The 17,495-nt window shown below is 33.3% G+C and overlaps 1 protein-coding gene across 3 annotated transcripts in view; it reads right to left on the bottom strand.

Annotated features, from left to right (window-relative positions):
- The window catches only part of LOC114334057 (choline transporter-like 2), a 257,905-nt gene that overhangs the window by 79,645 nt on the left and 160,765 nt on the right, over positions 1-17,495 (bottom strand). For 2 of the 3 annotated variants that reach the window (XM_028284063.2, XM_028284064.2), the window contains one exon: positions 16,333-16,514. The exons of the other annotated variant lie outside the window; for it this stretch is intronic. In XM_028284063.2, coding sequence (XP_028139864.1) covers positions 16,333-16,514 — 182 coding nt within the window. The remainder of the gene's footprint in view (positions 1-16,332; positions 16,515-17,495) is intronic. 3 annotated transcript variants of the gene reach the window in all.

Genomic DNA, 17,495 nt, shown 5'->3' on the forward strand with positions numbered 1-17,495 from the left:
CAAGGTATTCGAATTCTGATACTTCCTTAAATTTATATTCATCTCCTTCTCCTTTCATTTTTATATAGTTATCCTCTTTATTTAAATCTCCTTTCATTACCATGTGTATTGTGTTTTTCCTTGGTTGATTCTTAATCCATACCTTTTTGCTTCCACTTCGAACTTTTGGAATATTTTTTGGAGATGTTCCTTTGTTCTTGTTAGGATGACTAGATCATCAGCGTAAGCTATAAATTGCTGTCTGTAATATGGTACCGCTTGTACTAATTTTTATCCTTCTTACTATGTGCTCTAGTACCAAGTTTAATAAGTCTGTAGATAGAGGGTCACCTTGTTTCAGTCCTTTATTCACTGTGAATTGTTTTGAAAAATTTCCTTCCATTGTTATCCTGTTTTTTGTATTGTTGAGCGTCATTCTCACTAATTTAACCAGCTGTCCTGAAATACCCAAGGATATCATTGCTTCATATAGCATATCTCGGTCTACTGAGTCGTAAGCCTGTTTAAAGTCAATGAACAACATGTGTAGTCCCAAATTTTGTTCGTAGCTGTTGTTCTGTATTAGTTTTAATAAACATATTTGATCTGTTGTTGATCTTCCTGGTCTAAAACCTCCTTGGTATTCTCCAATGATCTTATTTAACTCCTTTTGCAATCTATTTCGGATGATTTTTGCAAGTATTTTATAGGCCACTTCTAATAGCGATATTCCTCTATAATTTTCGCAACTTGTTTCATCACCTTTTTTTGTAGATTGACAGATGAGTGCATTGTTCCATTGTTGCGGCATTTCCTCTTTTTGCCAGACTGTTAATATTAGTCGGAAAATTTTTCCTTGCAGCTTTTCTCCTCCTGCTTTAAAAATCTCTACCGGAATTCCGCTTTCTCCTGCGCTTTTGTTATTTTTTGCTTCAATATTGCTTCTTTTACTTCTTGTAGTATAGGTTCTTCTTCACGTTGTTGTTCTGTGTTATCCTGTTGATGTTGTTTTATTTCCTGAGGTTCTGCTTGTTTCTTTGCATTTAATAGTTCTTCAAAATACTCCGCCCATCTGTTCAATGTTTCTGTTGTTTCTCCTAAAAGCACACCGTCTTTACCTCTACAGTAACTTGTTTTACTCTTTGCAGTTCCTCGGGATTTTTTCACTTCTTGGTAGAAATTTCTTATTTCCTTGTTTATGTATGATTCTTCTATTGTTTTCAACTGTTTGTCAAGATATTCTCTTTTCTTTTTTTCTGCAGATTTGTTTTACTTCTCTTCTTGCCGTTTTATATTTTTCTGTAGTATCCTGTGTATTATTTTTGTCTTTTTCTATTTTTGCTTTATTTCTACGTATCAATGCTATTTTACAATCCTCGTCAAACCAGTCTCTTCGTTTCTCTGCTTGTACTTTTCCTAGACATAGTTTCGTTGCTTCTGTCATCGCTATCTGTATATTCTTCCATTCTTCATCAATATCTTCTGCGGTGGGGTAAGGAAGTCTTTTATTTATCTCTGCCACAAATCTGTTTGCCGTTTTTTCTTCTTTAAGTAATTCTATCTTGTATGTTAATCTTTCTTTTGCTGTTCTTGGGTTTCTTGGCAGCTCTTGTTTAAGTTTGGCTATCGTTAGAATATGATCGCTATTGGTATCTGCCCCTCTGTAGCTTCTTTAATCGGTAATTGCTCTGATATGTTTACTTTCTATTAATACGTGGTCTATCTGGTTGCTTGTCCTTCCATCTGGAGATATCCAAGTTATCTTATGAATATCCTTATGGTCAAATCTTGTGCTTACAATTTTCATTTTATTTTCTGTTGCAAACTCAATAAATTTTTTCCCATTTTCATTTGATTCCTTATGCAAACTTTTCCCACCCGTTATCCTTCTGTAAATCTCTTCTCTTCATATTTTGGCATTCATATCTCCTACGATTATCTTTATGTCATATTTCTGAATTTTATCCATCAAATTACTTAGCTTCTCATAGAACTCTGTCTTGGTTTCTAGGTCTTTATCTTCAGTGGGGGCATGTGCATTAATGATGCTAATTTTTCTCTACTTTCCTCTTATTCTTAAATAACATATTGCTTGGAAGTCTATAACTAATTTACTTATTTTTTCTGTCACCATAAATCCAACTCCAGAATATCTGTTTGTCCCGCCACTTTTAAAAAAGGTTCTTTTTCCTATTTTGACTATTTCAGTTCCCAACTGTTTTGTTTCTTGTAAGGCCAGGATGTCTACTTTGTAATTCTCCTATTACTATTATCTAAATTTTTAAGGCACCCTCTTCGTACGTACTTCGTACATTCCAGGTTCCAATTTTTATTATTTCCTCAAGTTTTTCTTATTTGTATCGTTTTTTCCTCATTTTCCGAAGTCGTTATCCCTTTTTTTGCCATGTCAATACCATATTTCAGCCGCTGTTCTTCGTTTATTAGTTTTTGAATTTTCTATCAGCTGTTCTCTCTCTTCGTCCCATATCCAGATTTTGCCATTCACTATTAAATTCTTGTAGCCGATTTTCGTTTACTTACCTTTGTTTCTTTCTTCCTTTGCTATTTTAGTTATTTTCTTTTGTATTTCTTTTTCTTTCGATGTCAAATCGTTGTTTATATAGATACGGTCTTTATGCTGTTTTAGTTTACTTTTCTTGTTTAGGATTTCCATTTTATCCGTGAAAGTTTCTGCTTCTATTGCGCATACTGTTTCTCCTATTTTTGTTGCACTTCTTAGTTTTATTTGTGTTTGCAACTCTTGGGCTCTGAAATTTTCCATTTCTTCTTTTAATTTCTTATCATCATTTGTTTCTACTTTCAACCCAGTTATGATCAAGCTTTTCTTTTTGCTAAATTTCTCCAGTTGCTCCATTTTTTCATGTAGCAATTTTACTTCTTTTTTTTAGTTTTTGATTCTCTACTTTTACATCTATTAACTCTTTATTGGTTTGTTGTTGTTTTTCCTTATTTGTTTGATTTCTTGAAACATTTCATCATTTTTATTCATTAGTTCTCTCATCATCGTAATCATAACATTTTCTATGTCTTCCTTTTTTTCGTTGCCTGCTTTGCTTGGTGACCGTTTTGTAATTTTACTTCTATTAAAACAATCATCCAAGATTTCTCTTTTGCGTTTCGTTTCGTCATCGGTTTCACTTCCTGTGCTATTATCCCCTTACTAAGAGTGCCCCGCTAAATGTTACAATTAGAAAAATCTGTATAGAATACAATATAAATATAAGGTTAGTTTAAAAATAAACCTATATTAGACACAATATATAAACTTAATTTAGAAATTAACTTTAAGCCAGTTCGTAATCACCGTAAAAATTAAAATTATTGATTTTTTTGTATTATAATAACGATGTAATAAAATTACAAGGTGCAAATTTTTAGCGGACTGGAGAGCTCAGGCGGCAGGTGGTCTGACTTGCTGGACTTGCATCAGATTGACTCAGCCTGAATAAAATCAGTACCTTGGGTAAAACCAGGGCACAGTATAAAGAGGGACACTAGAACGTCTCTCCGAAAAATTGGAAGTAAAATCTTCAGTCGCGCATGGCGACCGCGCAATGTTGGCAGTCGCTTTTGCCCCACTCTCGCATTGCTATTCGCATATAAACGTACGGCTTTTAACAGGGAAAATCCGAATTCACCACTGGTGAATTACCAATTGCGTACTGCCGGTATTACTTCCTGAGATCAAAGCGCCGACAGAAGAGTGATTTTACTGTGGAACCTCTATACAGGGTGAGGCAGATAAAGGGCCTATTAGAAATATCTCGAGAACTAAAGGTAAGAAAATCATGAAAATTGTTACACAGGGGTTTTGCGGTGTGAACTATTTAATGAAAATATTTTGGTCTCTTTGCTACTTCCGGTTATACCGGAAGTTGACTGTAACTTCGTTTTTTTAAATGGGACACCCTGTATATTTTTACATTTTTGGATTGTCCTTGATTTCTTCTCTCTTTAAATATAAAATTTTGTAATATTATACAGGGTAGGTTAAAAGATAATTACGTTTTCTTATTAATTTCGCAGCAATATTCACACCCTGTAGGCTTGTAGTAGTTTGACATAATAAACTCTATTTATGTTCAAATGATTTTTAATATAGTCTACATTGTTAGGAATTATTGGTATAGTTAAATTTTTCGTTTTAGTATACAAGGTTGGTCGAAACTCGGAATGAGTATTTTCTGAGTTTTCTTAAATGGAACACCCTGTATTTTAGTATTGTAATGAAATGTTGTTTTATAGTACATTTTAATTACTTAAGCACTCCCTATACCTAACTGCTTTAATTTGTGAGTTATTGGTGATTCAAACAAAACATTAATTGCAACACAAAATATGTGAAATTGTATTAGGTTGGCCGTGAAAATATTCAATCACAAATAATTTTTTGGAAATAAATAGATATTAATCTAGACTGATACTTAAAATTGCCAATAATGGCTGAACTGTCAAAATACCATCGAAGTTAAGATTGTTGGTGCGGTTAACAATTAAGCACAAATTAAAGCAGTTAGGTATAGGGAATGCTTAAGAAATAAAAAATTACCATGAAATATCATTCCATTACAATACTAAAATATAGGGTGTTCCATTTAAGAAAACTCAGAAAATACTCATTCCGAGTTTAGACCCACCCTGTATACTAAAATTAAAAATTTAGCTATACTAATAATTGTTAACAATAGCAGACTATATTAAAAATCATTTAAACATAAATAGAGTTCATTATGTCAAACTACTACAATCCTACAGGGTGTGAATATTGCTACGAAATTAATAAGAAAACGTAATTAGCTTTTAACCTAGCCTGTATAATGTTACAAAATATTATATTTTAAGAAAGACGAGATCGAGGAGAATTCAAAAATGTCAAAATATACAGGGTTTCCCATTTAAAAAAACGAAGTTATAAGCAACTTCCGGTATAACCGGAAGTACCAAGTAGATGAAAATATTTTCATTAAATAGACCAGTCTTCAAAACCCCCTTATTCCAATTTTCATAATTCAGTTACCTTTAGTTCTCGAGATATTTCTAATAGGCCCTTTATCTGCCTCACCCTATATACTGTGACCAGGGCACAGTATAAAGAGGGACACTAGAACGTTTCTCCGAAAAATTGGAAGTAAAATCTTCAGTAGCGCATGGCGACCGCGCAATGTTCCCAGTCGCTAGACCACCACTCTTGCATTGCTAGTCGCGTAGAAACGTACGGATTTTAACAGGGAAAACCCGCATCCACGACTGCTGAATTACCAATAATTGCGTACTGGCGGTATTACTTCTTGAAATCAAAGTGCCGACATAAAAGAGGTTTTACTGCCCCTCTTTATACTGTGACCAGGGGTAATAATACGCGCTAGCCCTGTTACCTTCTTTGTATACCGTAGGCCCTAGAGATAGCAGACTATCCCATATTATATAATTATAACTTTTGTTTTCACCCAATCTTGAAAAAATGTGAAAACTTTGAATTAAGGCTGGTTACATTACTAGTGAATAACGAACGTGGCTCACGCTTACGTATTTTGCCCGTGCTATTGTTAGATATTTTATTATCTATTTTCAAACTCAAGCAGTGCATTTGTATTTATGTACTGCATAAATATATATAGTACATTTGTATTTATGAATTGCATAAATACAAATGTACTGCTCGAGTACATGAAATACCATTTCTGAAATGTCATTTCTGTTTAAATAATGATGACCCAAAGTTTAGTAAAAATGACTCAAAATTAGTAAAATCATATATCGATCGACGCAAAGTTACACGAAGAGTTCAAATATCGACTTCCAGTTCTACATACTTTCAATTACTTTTGGGTGAAAACCTAGGACTTACGAAGTCCAATTACTTGTTTAGGTATGAAAACAAATGAAGTATAAAAATAGTTTTTAAGGGGATCTTCAGACCTAACAACTTCTTGTATACATGCTGCCAACTTAGGGATTTTGTATACATGCTGCCTTGAAGCTTACTGGGGCACGATTGGCTCTCGTAAGACCACGCAACTTACAGAAAACATGCAGCTGAAAATTCTTATAAAATGATGCATTATGGTCTTCTTCAATATTTATTTATTAAAGCTAAATATACAGGGTGTAACAAAAATACACGTCATAAATTTAATCACATATTCTGGGACTAAAAATAGTTCGATTAAACCTAACTTACCTTAGTACAAATGTGCACATAAAAAAGTTACAGCCCTTTGAAGTTACAAAATAAAAATCGATTTTTTCCAATATATCGAAAATTATTTGAGATATTCTATTGAAAATGGACATGTGGCATTCTTATGGCAGTGGTATCTTAAGAAAAAAATATAGTGAATTTTAGACACCCCATAAAAGTTTTATGGGGATTTTGTTCCTTTAAACCCCCCAAACTTTTGTGTACGTTCCAATTTAATTATTATTGTATTACCATTAGTTAAACACAATGTTTTAAAAACTTTTTTGCCTCTTATTACTTTTTCGAAAAGTCGAGTTTTTATCGAGATATTTTGAATAATTGTCAAATCCACCACATGTTTGTATATGGTTAAGTACGATTATGGAGACTTAGTAATAATATGAAAATTTATTTATGATTTATATTTTTAGGTATATTTTGAACCATATTAAAAAAGAAGCCACATCTCGATAAAAGGTGCCTTATCGTAAGAATACAAAGAGGCAAAAAAGTTTTAAAAACACTGTATTTAACCAATGGTATCGCAATAATAGTTTAATTGGAACGTACACAAACATTTGGGGGGTTTAAAGGAACAAAACCCCATACAAATTGTATGTAAACATATTAAAAAAGAAGCCGCAACTCGATAAAAACTGCCTGATCGAAAAATACTAAGAGCCAAAAAAGTTTTAAAAATATTGAATTTAACTAATGGTACTACAATAATAATTTAATTAGAACGTACACAAAAGATTGAGGGGTTTAAGGGAACAAAACCCCCATAAATTTTTTTGTGGGGTGCACAAATTTCACTATAATTTTTCTTTAAGATGATCCTGTCATAAGATTGCCACACGTCCATTTTCGTTAAAAAATCTCTAATAGTTTTCGATATATTTGAAAAAATCGATTTTCATTTTGTAACTTCAAAGGGCTGTAACTTTTTTTATGTGCATATTAGTACTAAGGTAAGTTAGGTTCATTCGAACTATTTTTGTTCCCAGAATATGTGAGTTAATTTATGACCTGTATTTTTATTACACCCTGTATATTACCATCACTACCATCATACATGATTTGTAATAAAAGATCATTATAAAATGAATAATACTTGTAATAAAATCAACTGCCTTTTTCAATTTTGAAACATCACATAGGTACATATACAGTGATGAGCGCGCTAATAACCGGCAAAATAGCGCAAAAGATGGAAAACATAATACATTGCGAAACAAAAAGAGATGAAAGTAGTGGAGGTGGAAATGATCGTTATAAACATATAAATTAACATTACATTACATAGTTTTCCACCTTTAGACGAATGTGACAGGAGAATTTTATAAAATTCTATTGTTACAGTGACAGTTGTCATACGCCTCTGATACGTCTAAAGGTGGGAAACTATGTAATGTAATGTTAATTTATACGTTTATAACGATCATTTCCATCTCCACTAATTTCATCTCTTTTTGTTTCGCAATGTATTATGTTTTCCATCTTTTGCGCTATTTTGCCGGTAATTAGCGCGCTCATCACTGTATACGTCCACACTGTTTTTACACTTACGGTTCTTAGACAGTTACTACAGCTGCCTACTCCGACTAGCCAATAAACATTAAGCCCACAAATTACGTCACGAGATACAGTAATTTGAATAGTAATATGATTAATCGGTATTTTTATATCTTTGATGCATGGAAAATAGTAGATAGTTGTGAAATAAAGATGTTTAGTCTATTATAATACCTAATTATAGAAAACTGTTGATATTTGGGTGTTTGGTACTTAAAATTAATCAGGACCGGTTGTTCATGTATCCAACGGTTAATACAAGATTTACGGAGATCTAGGAGTTAAATCTCCATTCTACACTGAAAATTTGTCGCTTATACTGAATTTCCATCAACACTAGATTAACTAATATTGAATATATACCGTACTTAGAGATCAGCTAGGATTATGTGAATTAGAATTACTTGCATAATTTATTGTAAGACTTTAAATAATAGGTAATAAATTTGGCCACACTATTTTATAAATATATATTCTTATTTAAGATCCTACAATGGGTACGATGTACAACGTACAACTATAATAAATAACTTTTCATGGATACCTAATTGAAAATAAGTGTTTACGAGAAAAAACACGAACATTTCAAATACAAAAGTATAAAGTAAACTAGGATATAATATAAGGATAAGGTAAATAATAACACAAATAATACACATACATACACAATAATACACATTCAAAGATCGAAGATCATTACCGCAACAAAGGACCCCGCAGAAACCTTATGGTAAATGGCTCTCTGTCAACTGCTCTGAAACTTTGGATTCTGGTAGTCCTTGATGTGTAGAACAAAAGACTCCATGGGCGCGTAGCTCCAAAAAATCATAGTTCTAAGATATAAGCCTCTGAAGGTATAGGTATAGTGAGGACGTTTGAGTTGGAATAAATTCATTTTCTCGAGAATGGGCGACTCTGGAGATAAATTACGAATCAGGTCAATTTTTATCTTTAAATTATAATTTTTTGGCATCCTATATCATACTAGTGACGTCATCCATCTGGGCGTGGTGACGCAATCGATGATATTTTTAAATAGGAATAGGGGTCGTGTGATATCTCATTTGAAAGGTTATTTAATTCTCTATTCGCTAATATAAACATTAACATAATCATTTATACAGGGTGCCCAAATTTTTTTTAATTAAATTAATTGAGACAAAAAGAAGAATGTATATAATTTATTTAATTCGAAATACATTTTACTGCTGTCAGAAAACAGAAAAAAATATTTATTTGATAAATAAATATTGTTTTTCGCTTAAATTCAATATTAAAGCTGCCACCCACCTGCCTCTTAGCAGTTTGAACATTTAATTTAAGCGAAAAGCAATGTTTATTTTTCAAATTAACCTTTTTTCTGTTTTCTGGCAGCAGTAAAATGTATTTCGAAATAAATAAATTATATACATTCTTCTTTTTGTCTCAATTAATTTAATTAAAAAAAATTTTTGGCCACCCTGTATAAACAATTATGTGGAATAGTTATTAGAATTATATTAGTGAATAGAGAATTGAATTACCTTTCAAATGAGCTATCACAGGACCCCTATTCCTATTTAAAAAAAAATCATCAATTGCGTCATCACGCCCAGATGGATGACGTCATTAGTATGATATATACGCCAAAAAATTATAATTTAAAACTAAAAATCGAGCTGATTCGTAATTTATCTCCAGAGTCTCCCATTCTCGAGAAAATGAATTTATTCCAACTCAAACGTCCTCACTGTACCTATAACTTCAGAGACTTAAATCTTAGAACTATGATTTTTTGGAGCTACGCGCCCATGGAGTCTTTTGTTCTACACATCAAAGACTACCAGTATCCAAAGTTTCAGAGCATTTGACAGAGAGCCATTTCCCATAAGGTTTCTGCGGGGTCCTTTAAAAATGGGCTTGTGTACTCTTGTCACGAAAATAAAACATTTAAGTTTCCCCACCACAGTCGGAGTAGACAACCGTAGTAAATGTTTAAGAACCGTAGTTTTTACTTTTATGTTTTATCAAATAGGGAACGACTAAATTTTCAATATCATGTAGAACAGCATACAGCTGTGACATGCGAAATGATTAAAGCTTGTCACGCACGGGGAGTTAAACTATAATATATTATAGATTTATTCGCGCATCATGCCCCGAACGTATCCTGAACTTACCCAGAAGGAGAACGCCTGATTCGGTGCTAATAATAATATATCATAGTTTAGCTCCCCGTACGTGACAAGCTTGATGCACCTTGCACGATAACAAACAGTAACAGGTCACTTCTATTTTTTGACAGATGTTTGAATGAACATGACTGTTTACTACTGCCTGTCCCATTGTCTTACCTATAAGAATGATCTAAATAATAAATAAGCTATTCCAATGATGTCAACTCAAGCTACAAAATTATTAGGATTATTTCATTCATAGGAGATTCTGTCCAATAGAAAGTTACAGAAATAAGAATTAAACTGATAATTTTTTATAATTTCCCGTCGTCAAGTATATAACATCAGATGCCCTTCGTTGCTATGAAAAATACATTCAGTGACATTAATGACAATAAATTTTTTTAAAATTATAAAAGTGATGACTTTCAACCGTCAAATATTTATAACAACTGTGTGTTTAATTGTACTAATTTGTACTTACATAAATAAATTACAATAAAATTTTGGTTTCGAACAGTTTTATTCATGAAATAATGGCAACAAATTGCATTCGATCTCTAAAATTAATATAGAATTTTTGCCCTCGTGACACTTTATTGTATTAATTTCAGTCGCCTTCGGCTCGTGAAATTAAAACTGTCAAAGTGTCACTCGGGAAAAATTCAATAATTTTAGAGCTCTTGTGCAATTACTACTGATAACTTTTAGAACAGTTATTTTTATGTATTGTATTATGTATACAATATACTCTAATTATAAATGTGTTTAACCTTTCTAATACCAAGAATTGCTATTTGTATAACAAGGGAGGAAAGTGCTTCTTTTCCTCCCGAGAATGAATTCAAGGGAGGAAAAGACACTTTACTCCCATGTTATACATATTGTTTTTCCACCTTCCTCAAATTAATAACAAGTCATTTTTCATTTTTACTTAATTTATTTATGTAACTAACCAACAAAATTTATTAAAACTAAAACTAACAAGTAGGTACAATATAACTGTCAACTGTCAAATATAAGTCAAATTATTAATGTAAACATTGTTAAATCAAAATAACAATTTACTGTTTTTTACCATTCTGCAAAATACAGGGTGTTTTATAAATAAACGTTAAAATGTAAAGATACTTACGTAACAGAAATAGATAGTGTACAGGGCATCAATAAGTTATATTTCATGAATGAAATACCATGACGTCACTTTTACTTTTCCTCCCTAGGGAGGAAAAGCACAACTTTGCTCCCTACAGTCAGGTCCGGAAAAGTATTCTTTCGATAGAGGTAGGTGGAAATAGCTATTTGTATAACAAGGGAGGAAAGTGTAACTTTTCCTCCCGAGAATGAAGTTTACTGCCCGACGCGTAGCGGAGGGCAGTAATCATTCAAGGGAGGAAAAGGCACTTTACTCCCATGTTATACATATGGTTTTTCCACCTTCCTCAAATAACAAGTCATTTTGTCATTTTTACTTAATTTATTTATGTAACTAACCAACAAAATTTATTAGAACTAAAACAACAAGTAGGTACAATATAACTGTCAGCTGTCAAATATAAGTCAAATTATTAATGTAAACATTGTTAAATAAAAATAACAATTTACTGTTTTTTACCATTCTGCAAAATACAGGATGTTTTATAAATAAACGTTAAAATGTATAGATACTCCGTAATAGAAAATAGATATTATACAGGGCGTCAATAAGTTATATTTCATGAATGAAATATTATGACGTCACTTTTACTTTTCCTCCCTAGGGAGGAAAAATATTTTCCTCCCTAGGGAGGAAAAGTACAACTTTGCTCCCTACAATCAGGTCCGGAAAAGTATACTTTCGGTAGAGGTAGGTGGAAAAATTATTTACTCTTACCTTTTTTTACAGTAATCTTTTAATTTTTACAAATAATAAACAAATTTGGGGTTGTTGCTTTTATGTTTATAAAAAACAATGTGGTACGAGAACAACCTCGTAAGTACACTAAAAACAAATTTACCTGGTTTTAGAAAGGTTAAAACATGCATAAACTGTTTGTTTTGCCTTAACATTAAGCAGCATTTTACCACTATTCTACATTCACCTAGCGTAATTCAACCTGGTTAAAGCTTGAAAGGGAAGAAAATTAAAGCCAGATTGTATTTCAAACGATTTTAATAAATAAAATATTTTACGTCACTCGTCATTATCAAGCTGATAATGTAATAAATCATTTAGAGACTCGTCCATATACAGCACTCTTTAGTCAAAACAGTCCTACTCCTTAGAAAATATCCAGCGCATTCATGATCCCTAAAGCAGGAAAAAACCTCACCATTGCTGAATTCTACAGACCTATTTCACTTCTTAACACACTAAGTAAGATCTACAAGAGACTCTTAAAATACCTAGAGACTCATAGAACACTTAGAGACACACAACATGATCCCTATAGTCTAAGAGCTAGTGAACGACTAGCTAGCTAGCTAGCTAGCTAGCTAGTCGAGCTAGTCGAGCTAGCTCCGACTAACGGTCGTCCTGTAAGGCTAGAAATTTTTCTAGTGATAATTCATAGCACACCAAGGCTAAAAACCATGACCTGGCAGGCATCAGCCGTGCACGTGTATCTACCAGGTGAATTGAAAAGTGCTTAGTTTAGGGGTAAAATAAACTTTCTCCTGTAAGGTTTAAAATTAAGTATGATACTATGCTGATAATGACAGGCGATTCTGAAGAGCATAAGACCTTGCCAGGCGTGGGGAAAGATTAGGGGTTTTTCCTAAAATTATTTTTTTTGCATCGAACAAATTTTTTTAGGTTTTTTGAATCATTACAAACAGAAAAGGTTTTTAGTGATTTTTCTCTTAAGTTAATAGTTTTTGTTATATAAGCGATTGAAAATTTTGAAAATTGCGAAATCGGCCATTTTTAACCCTAAATCGGACATTTATCTAAAAATTTCAAAGTTGCCAAGGTAGGTAGATATTATTTAAACATTGATTGATGAAATCCCAAAGAGCTTTCTGCAATACAATATCGGAAACCCCTTTGTTTTTTAATTCCTAATCAAGCGGGCGCGACACTGTAGTATAAGTGAGGACGTTTGAGTTGGCATAAATTCATTATCTCGATAATGGGCAAATTTCAAGATAAATCCTCAGAGAGGTCGATATCTATTTTTAAATTAGGACTTTTGTTATATATATATATATATATATATATATATATATATATATATAATACTAGTGACGTCATCCATCTGAGCGTGATGACGTAATCGGTGATTTTTTTAAATGATAGTAGGGATTGTGTGATAGCTCATTTGAAAGGTTATTTAATTCTCTATTCACTAAGATAAACATTAATATAATTATTTATACAGGGTGTACAAAAAATTTTTTTTATTAAATTAACTTTGATTAAATTTGACAAATAGAAGAAAAAAAATTTTTTGTACACCCTGTATAAATAATTATGTTAATAAGAAGACTAAGTTTTCACTCTAATGACATATAAAACAACATAATGCTATTCTACACCCCACCAGAATGAAAACAATGGGAACCTTCTCTGGTTACACCTCCGAGGCTTCTACAATTTGCAAGCCATACGGATGCTGAGACTAAGGAAGATGAGGGAATTCTACAATTTAAAATTCACGTCCCATCTGCTCAACGCGGTAAAGTTCCAACGAGAATGGTTCCCTTTGTACTCTAATCAGAGTAAATGTAAATCAAAAATGAATAACCATTTTCAATTTCGTTGCAAAACGAAAATACAGCTGAACCATATTCTAGTCCAATCAGAGAGTGCATCAAGCACCTCTATCGGTTTCGAAACTTATTAGTCTCTCATCAGGAGGCACATATGCTGCTCTCCCTGATCCAACCAAAACAAACCCCAGCGTGCAGTCCCGGATTGCAACGAACGAAATGGCATAGATGCCCTAGCGGCAACTGCTAACAAAAAGACAAAGAAAATTATGTTAATGTTTATATTCCTCAATAGATAATTAAATAACCTTTCAAATGAGCTATCACACAACCCCTACTCTTATTTAAAAAAATCATCGATTACGTCATCACGCCCAAATGGATGACGTCACTAGTATTATATATATGCCAAAAAGTCCTAATTCAAAAATAAAAATTGACCTATCCGAGGATTTCTCTTGAAATTTGCCCATTCTCGAGATAATGAATTTATGCAAACTCAAACGTCCTCACTTATACTACAGTGTCGCGCCCGCTTGATTAGCAATTAAAAAAACAAAGGGGTTTTCGATATTTTATTGCAAAAAACTCTTCGGGATTTCATCAATCAATGTTCAAAGAATATCTACGTACCTTGGCAACATTAAAATTTTTACGATTTAGGGTTAAAAATGGCCGATTTCGCAATTTTCAAAATTTTCAATCGCTTATATAACAAAAACTATTAACTTAAGAGAAAAATCACTAAAGATCTTTTCTGTTTGGAATGATTCAAAAAAATCTAAAAAAAATTGTTCGATGCAAAAAAAAAATTTAGGAAAAACCCCTAATCTTTTTCCTCGCCTGGCAAGGTCTTATGCTCTTCAGAATCGCCTGTCATTGTACACATTTCTTCTAAATGACTTACTCAAACACATACTTAAATTTAAACCTTACAGGATAAAGTTTATTTTACTCCCTAAATTTGCACTTTTCGATTCACCTGGTAGATACACGTGCACGGCTGATGCCTGCCAGGTCATGTTTTTTAGCCTTGGTGTGCTATGAATTATCACTAGACAAATTTCTAGCCTTACAGGACGACCGTTAGACGGAGGGTTCACTAGCTCTTAGACTACTATCTTCCATTTTGGATCCAGAACTGGTCATTCCGCGCGCACACACACAATGCATTTCCATGCAATGAATGGACATAGCAGGAAAACTATTGGCATCTTAGATATAAAAAAGCATTCGATCAGGTCTGGCATGCCGGACTGATTGGAAAACTATATCAAGCCCTAGTGCCTATTCCGTTACTAAGAATTATTAGCTCATACTAAATATTCTCGCTTGTACCATAAACACAACAACTACATCACGCTCAACGGAGAACGGCTCGAATTTGGACTGTCATTATCCTACTTGGGTGTCGAATTTTCTTAACTGGGTAATAGAAGTTAAAAACACCCTCGACAGGGTGAGAAACAGGGTCAATCACCTAAAAGCACTGATGGGTAAATTTAGGAAAACCAACCATATTACTCTCCTCCATACTTACAAACGCCTACTAAATAAAATCATGGCAAGTGGAGGCAAATCCTCAGGAGAATTATGGGTAAAAACGTGATTACCCATCGGCATTGATTCAGCAATTAGTCTAAGCAATCGTACTAAACACAATAGAAAACTCGAACAACAGAGCTAAGCAGGTCCTTAAAACAACATACCATTCTTCTTCTTCTTCTTCTTCTTCTTCTTCTTCTTCTTCTTCTTCTTCTTCTTCTTCTTCTTCTTCTTCTTATAATAGGTCTCTTGGCCTGTTCCTTTCCGATTTTGAGCTTGTATTCGTAGCTGTGATGTTAACTGCCAGCTATCTCGCCACCTTTTAAAGGGCCTTCCTATTGGTCTCTTGCCTGTTGGCTTCGAATCCCTGGCTATACGGGCTATTCTCTCGCTGTCCATTCTCGTCACATGCTAATTCCACTCTCGTCGTCTCTGTCTTCCCCACCGCACTATATCTTGTATGTTACAGAGATCTCTTATTCTGTCGTTCGGTATTCTGTCTCTCAATGTTTTCAACATACCATTGCAGAGGATAAGTACTCACCAGAAGTCTCAAAACCAAAGTTCTATTCCTGCCCGCTAAACTTCGAAACACACCAGGCAACGAACTTGCTGATGAGTACTGGAATATCCCCTAAATAATCACCCTAAAATATCGCAGGTCGAGGCCTGCAATTGCCAAAAATGCTGATCTAAGAGCCGTTCCTAATAAAACAACTTGTAGAAATAGTAACTGTGACTACAATACGTGACCAAAGAGTACAACAGCAACTTATGTGCTCTCCTGAGAGCTGAAACCCACTACCTATTTATTCCACAATTTCTATCCCTAACACAAATCTTCGTCTACAAGTCCCCCAATCCAGGCTTTTCGAAACAAAAAAAAGGGAGCAGCCACACCTCGAAGAGGCGAAAGCCTATAACTAGATCGTCATAAAAAGTCCTGTCGCCTAAAAGAGGACTTATATCTAGACATTTCGTGCGGTCCAAGTAGACATTCGAAAAAAAGATGTGGTGGTAGACAGAGCAAGAATAGCTGCGAAGAGGATTAACAAAAAATGTAGTCATACGTTTAAAATATATGAATCGCGAAATAAAAACCGTTTAAAATACAATGTGGCGAGTTAATAAGAAATAATTAAGTACTTAGAAGATATTAAAGAAGTATTTACTGCAGGCAAATACCTCGTGTGGATTGTCATCTTCACTGAAAAGTGATATCACTCCGTGTACAAATACAGTTAAATAAAGATGCCAGGGCCGAAGAAAATTTTTGATGAGCTGAATTTCATCTCCTGTTATTTGTGAGATTTTCCTGTTCCTTAGCTTTCTTCTATCCTCGATGTTATACACACAACGGAAGAGTACTAATAAAACATGTATATATTAAAAAGCACTCATGTGCAACATTATTAAGAGTATCAAATAAAATCAAATTATTTTTTAGACCATAAACAACCGGTTGAAATCGTTTGGTTTGTCAAATTGCATAAAAACAAAAAGCATAATATATTAGCGGTATTCTTACATAAAAGCTGTGTCTGTTTTCACAGAGATATGAGATTTCATTAACACATATTTCTCATTTAGTTACCTAAAATATGTCAAAGAATAACGCAGAGTATTAAATCAATCACATAATTTCATAGCTGTGGCAGTTTATAGACACTTTGGGAAGAGCAATTACTAAATATTTCTATTCTTGCTTTATAAATTAATTCTTGGAGAAAACATTTCTGTCCCGCTAGTAGTATTACTGAAGTTTTTAGAACATCATAATTGCATTTTGTTGACCCCAACAGATCATGTAAATGCCACCAGAGATCACCTACGGATAGGATCATGGAATCCATATAGGGTGAAAACAAATATTAATATTCTAGACGAATTCATCAACATACTAGGAATAGAGATTGGTGTCATAGAAATAAGAGAAACGAAAATGACGGAAAACGTACGAATGAAAATTCCAGGATATGACATCTACAGAAACGACAACTAGATTTCAGAATAAACTCCGGAGACACAGTAGTCCTAGTCAGAAAAGAAATAAAACACAAGAAAATGTCCACTTCAGATGGAATGGACCCCATGGAACCAACGATTGTAAAAATAGAAACAGAAGGAAGCAACAGCAAAGAGTAACGATAGAATACTATGATATACCTAGACGGCAAAGGCAATACAATACTGATAGGACAGAAAAACCTACCTTTTCCTCCGGCGGAGACATAGTAATTCTGCATAACCTAGAAATACTGTATATACAATCAGTATCAGTAGAAGGAAGTAGAAACCACAACCCAATCATATTAACTATAAAAAGATGGGAGCATAAGCCACTCAAC

Source organism: Diabrotica virgifera, chromosome 1 (assembly GCF_917563875.1).
Source record: "Diabrotica virgifera virgifera chromosome 1, PGI_DIABVI_V3a".
Lineage (NCBI taxonomy): Eukaryota > Metazoa > Arthropoda > Insecta > Coleoptera > Chrysomelidae > Diabrotica > Diabrotica virgifera.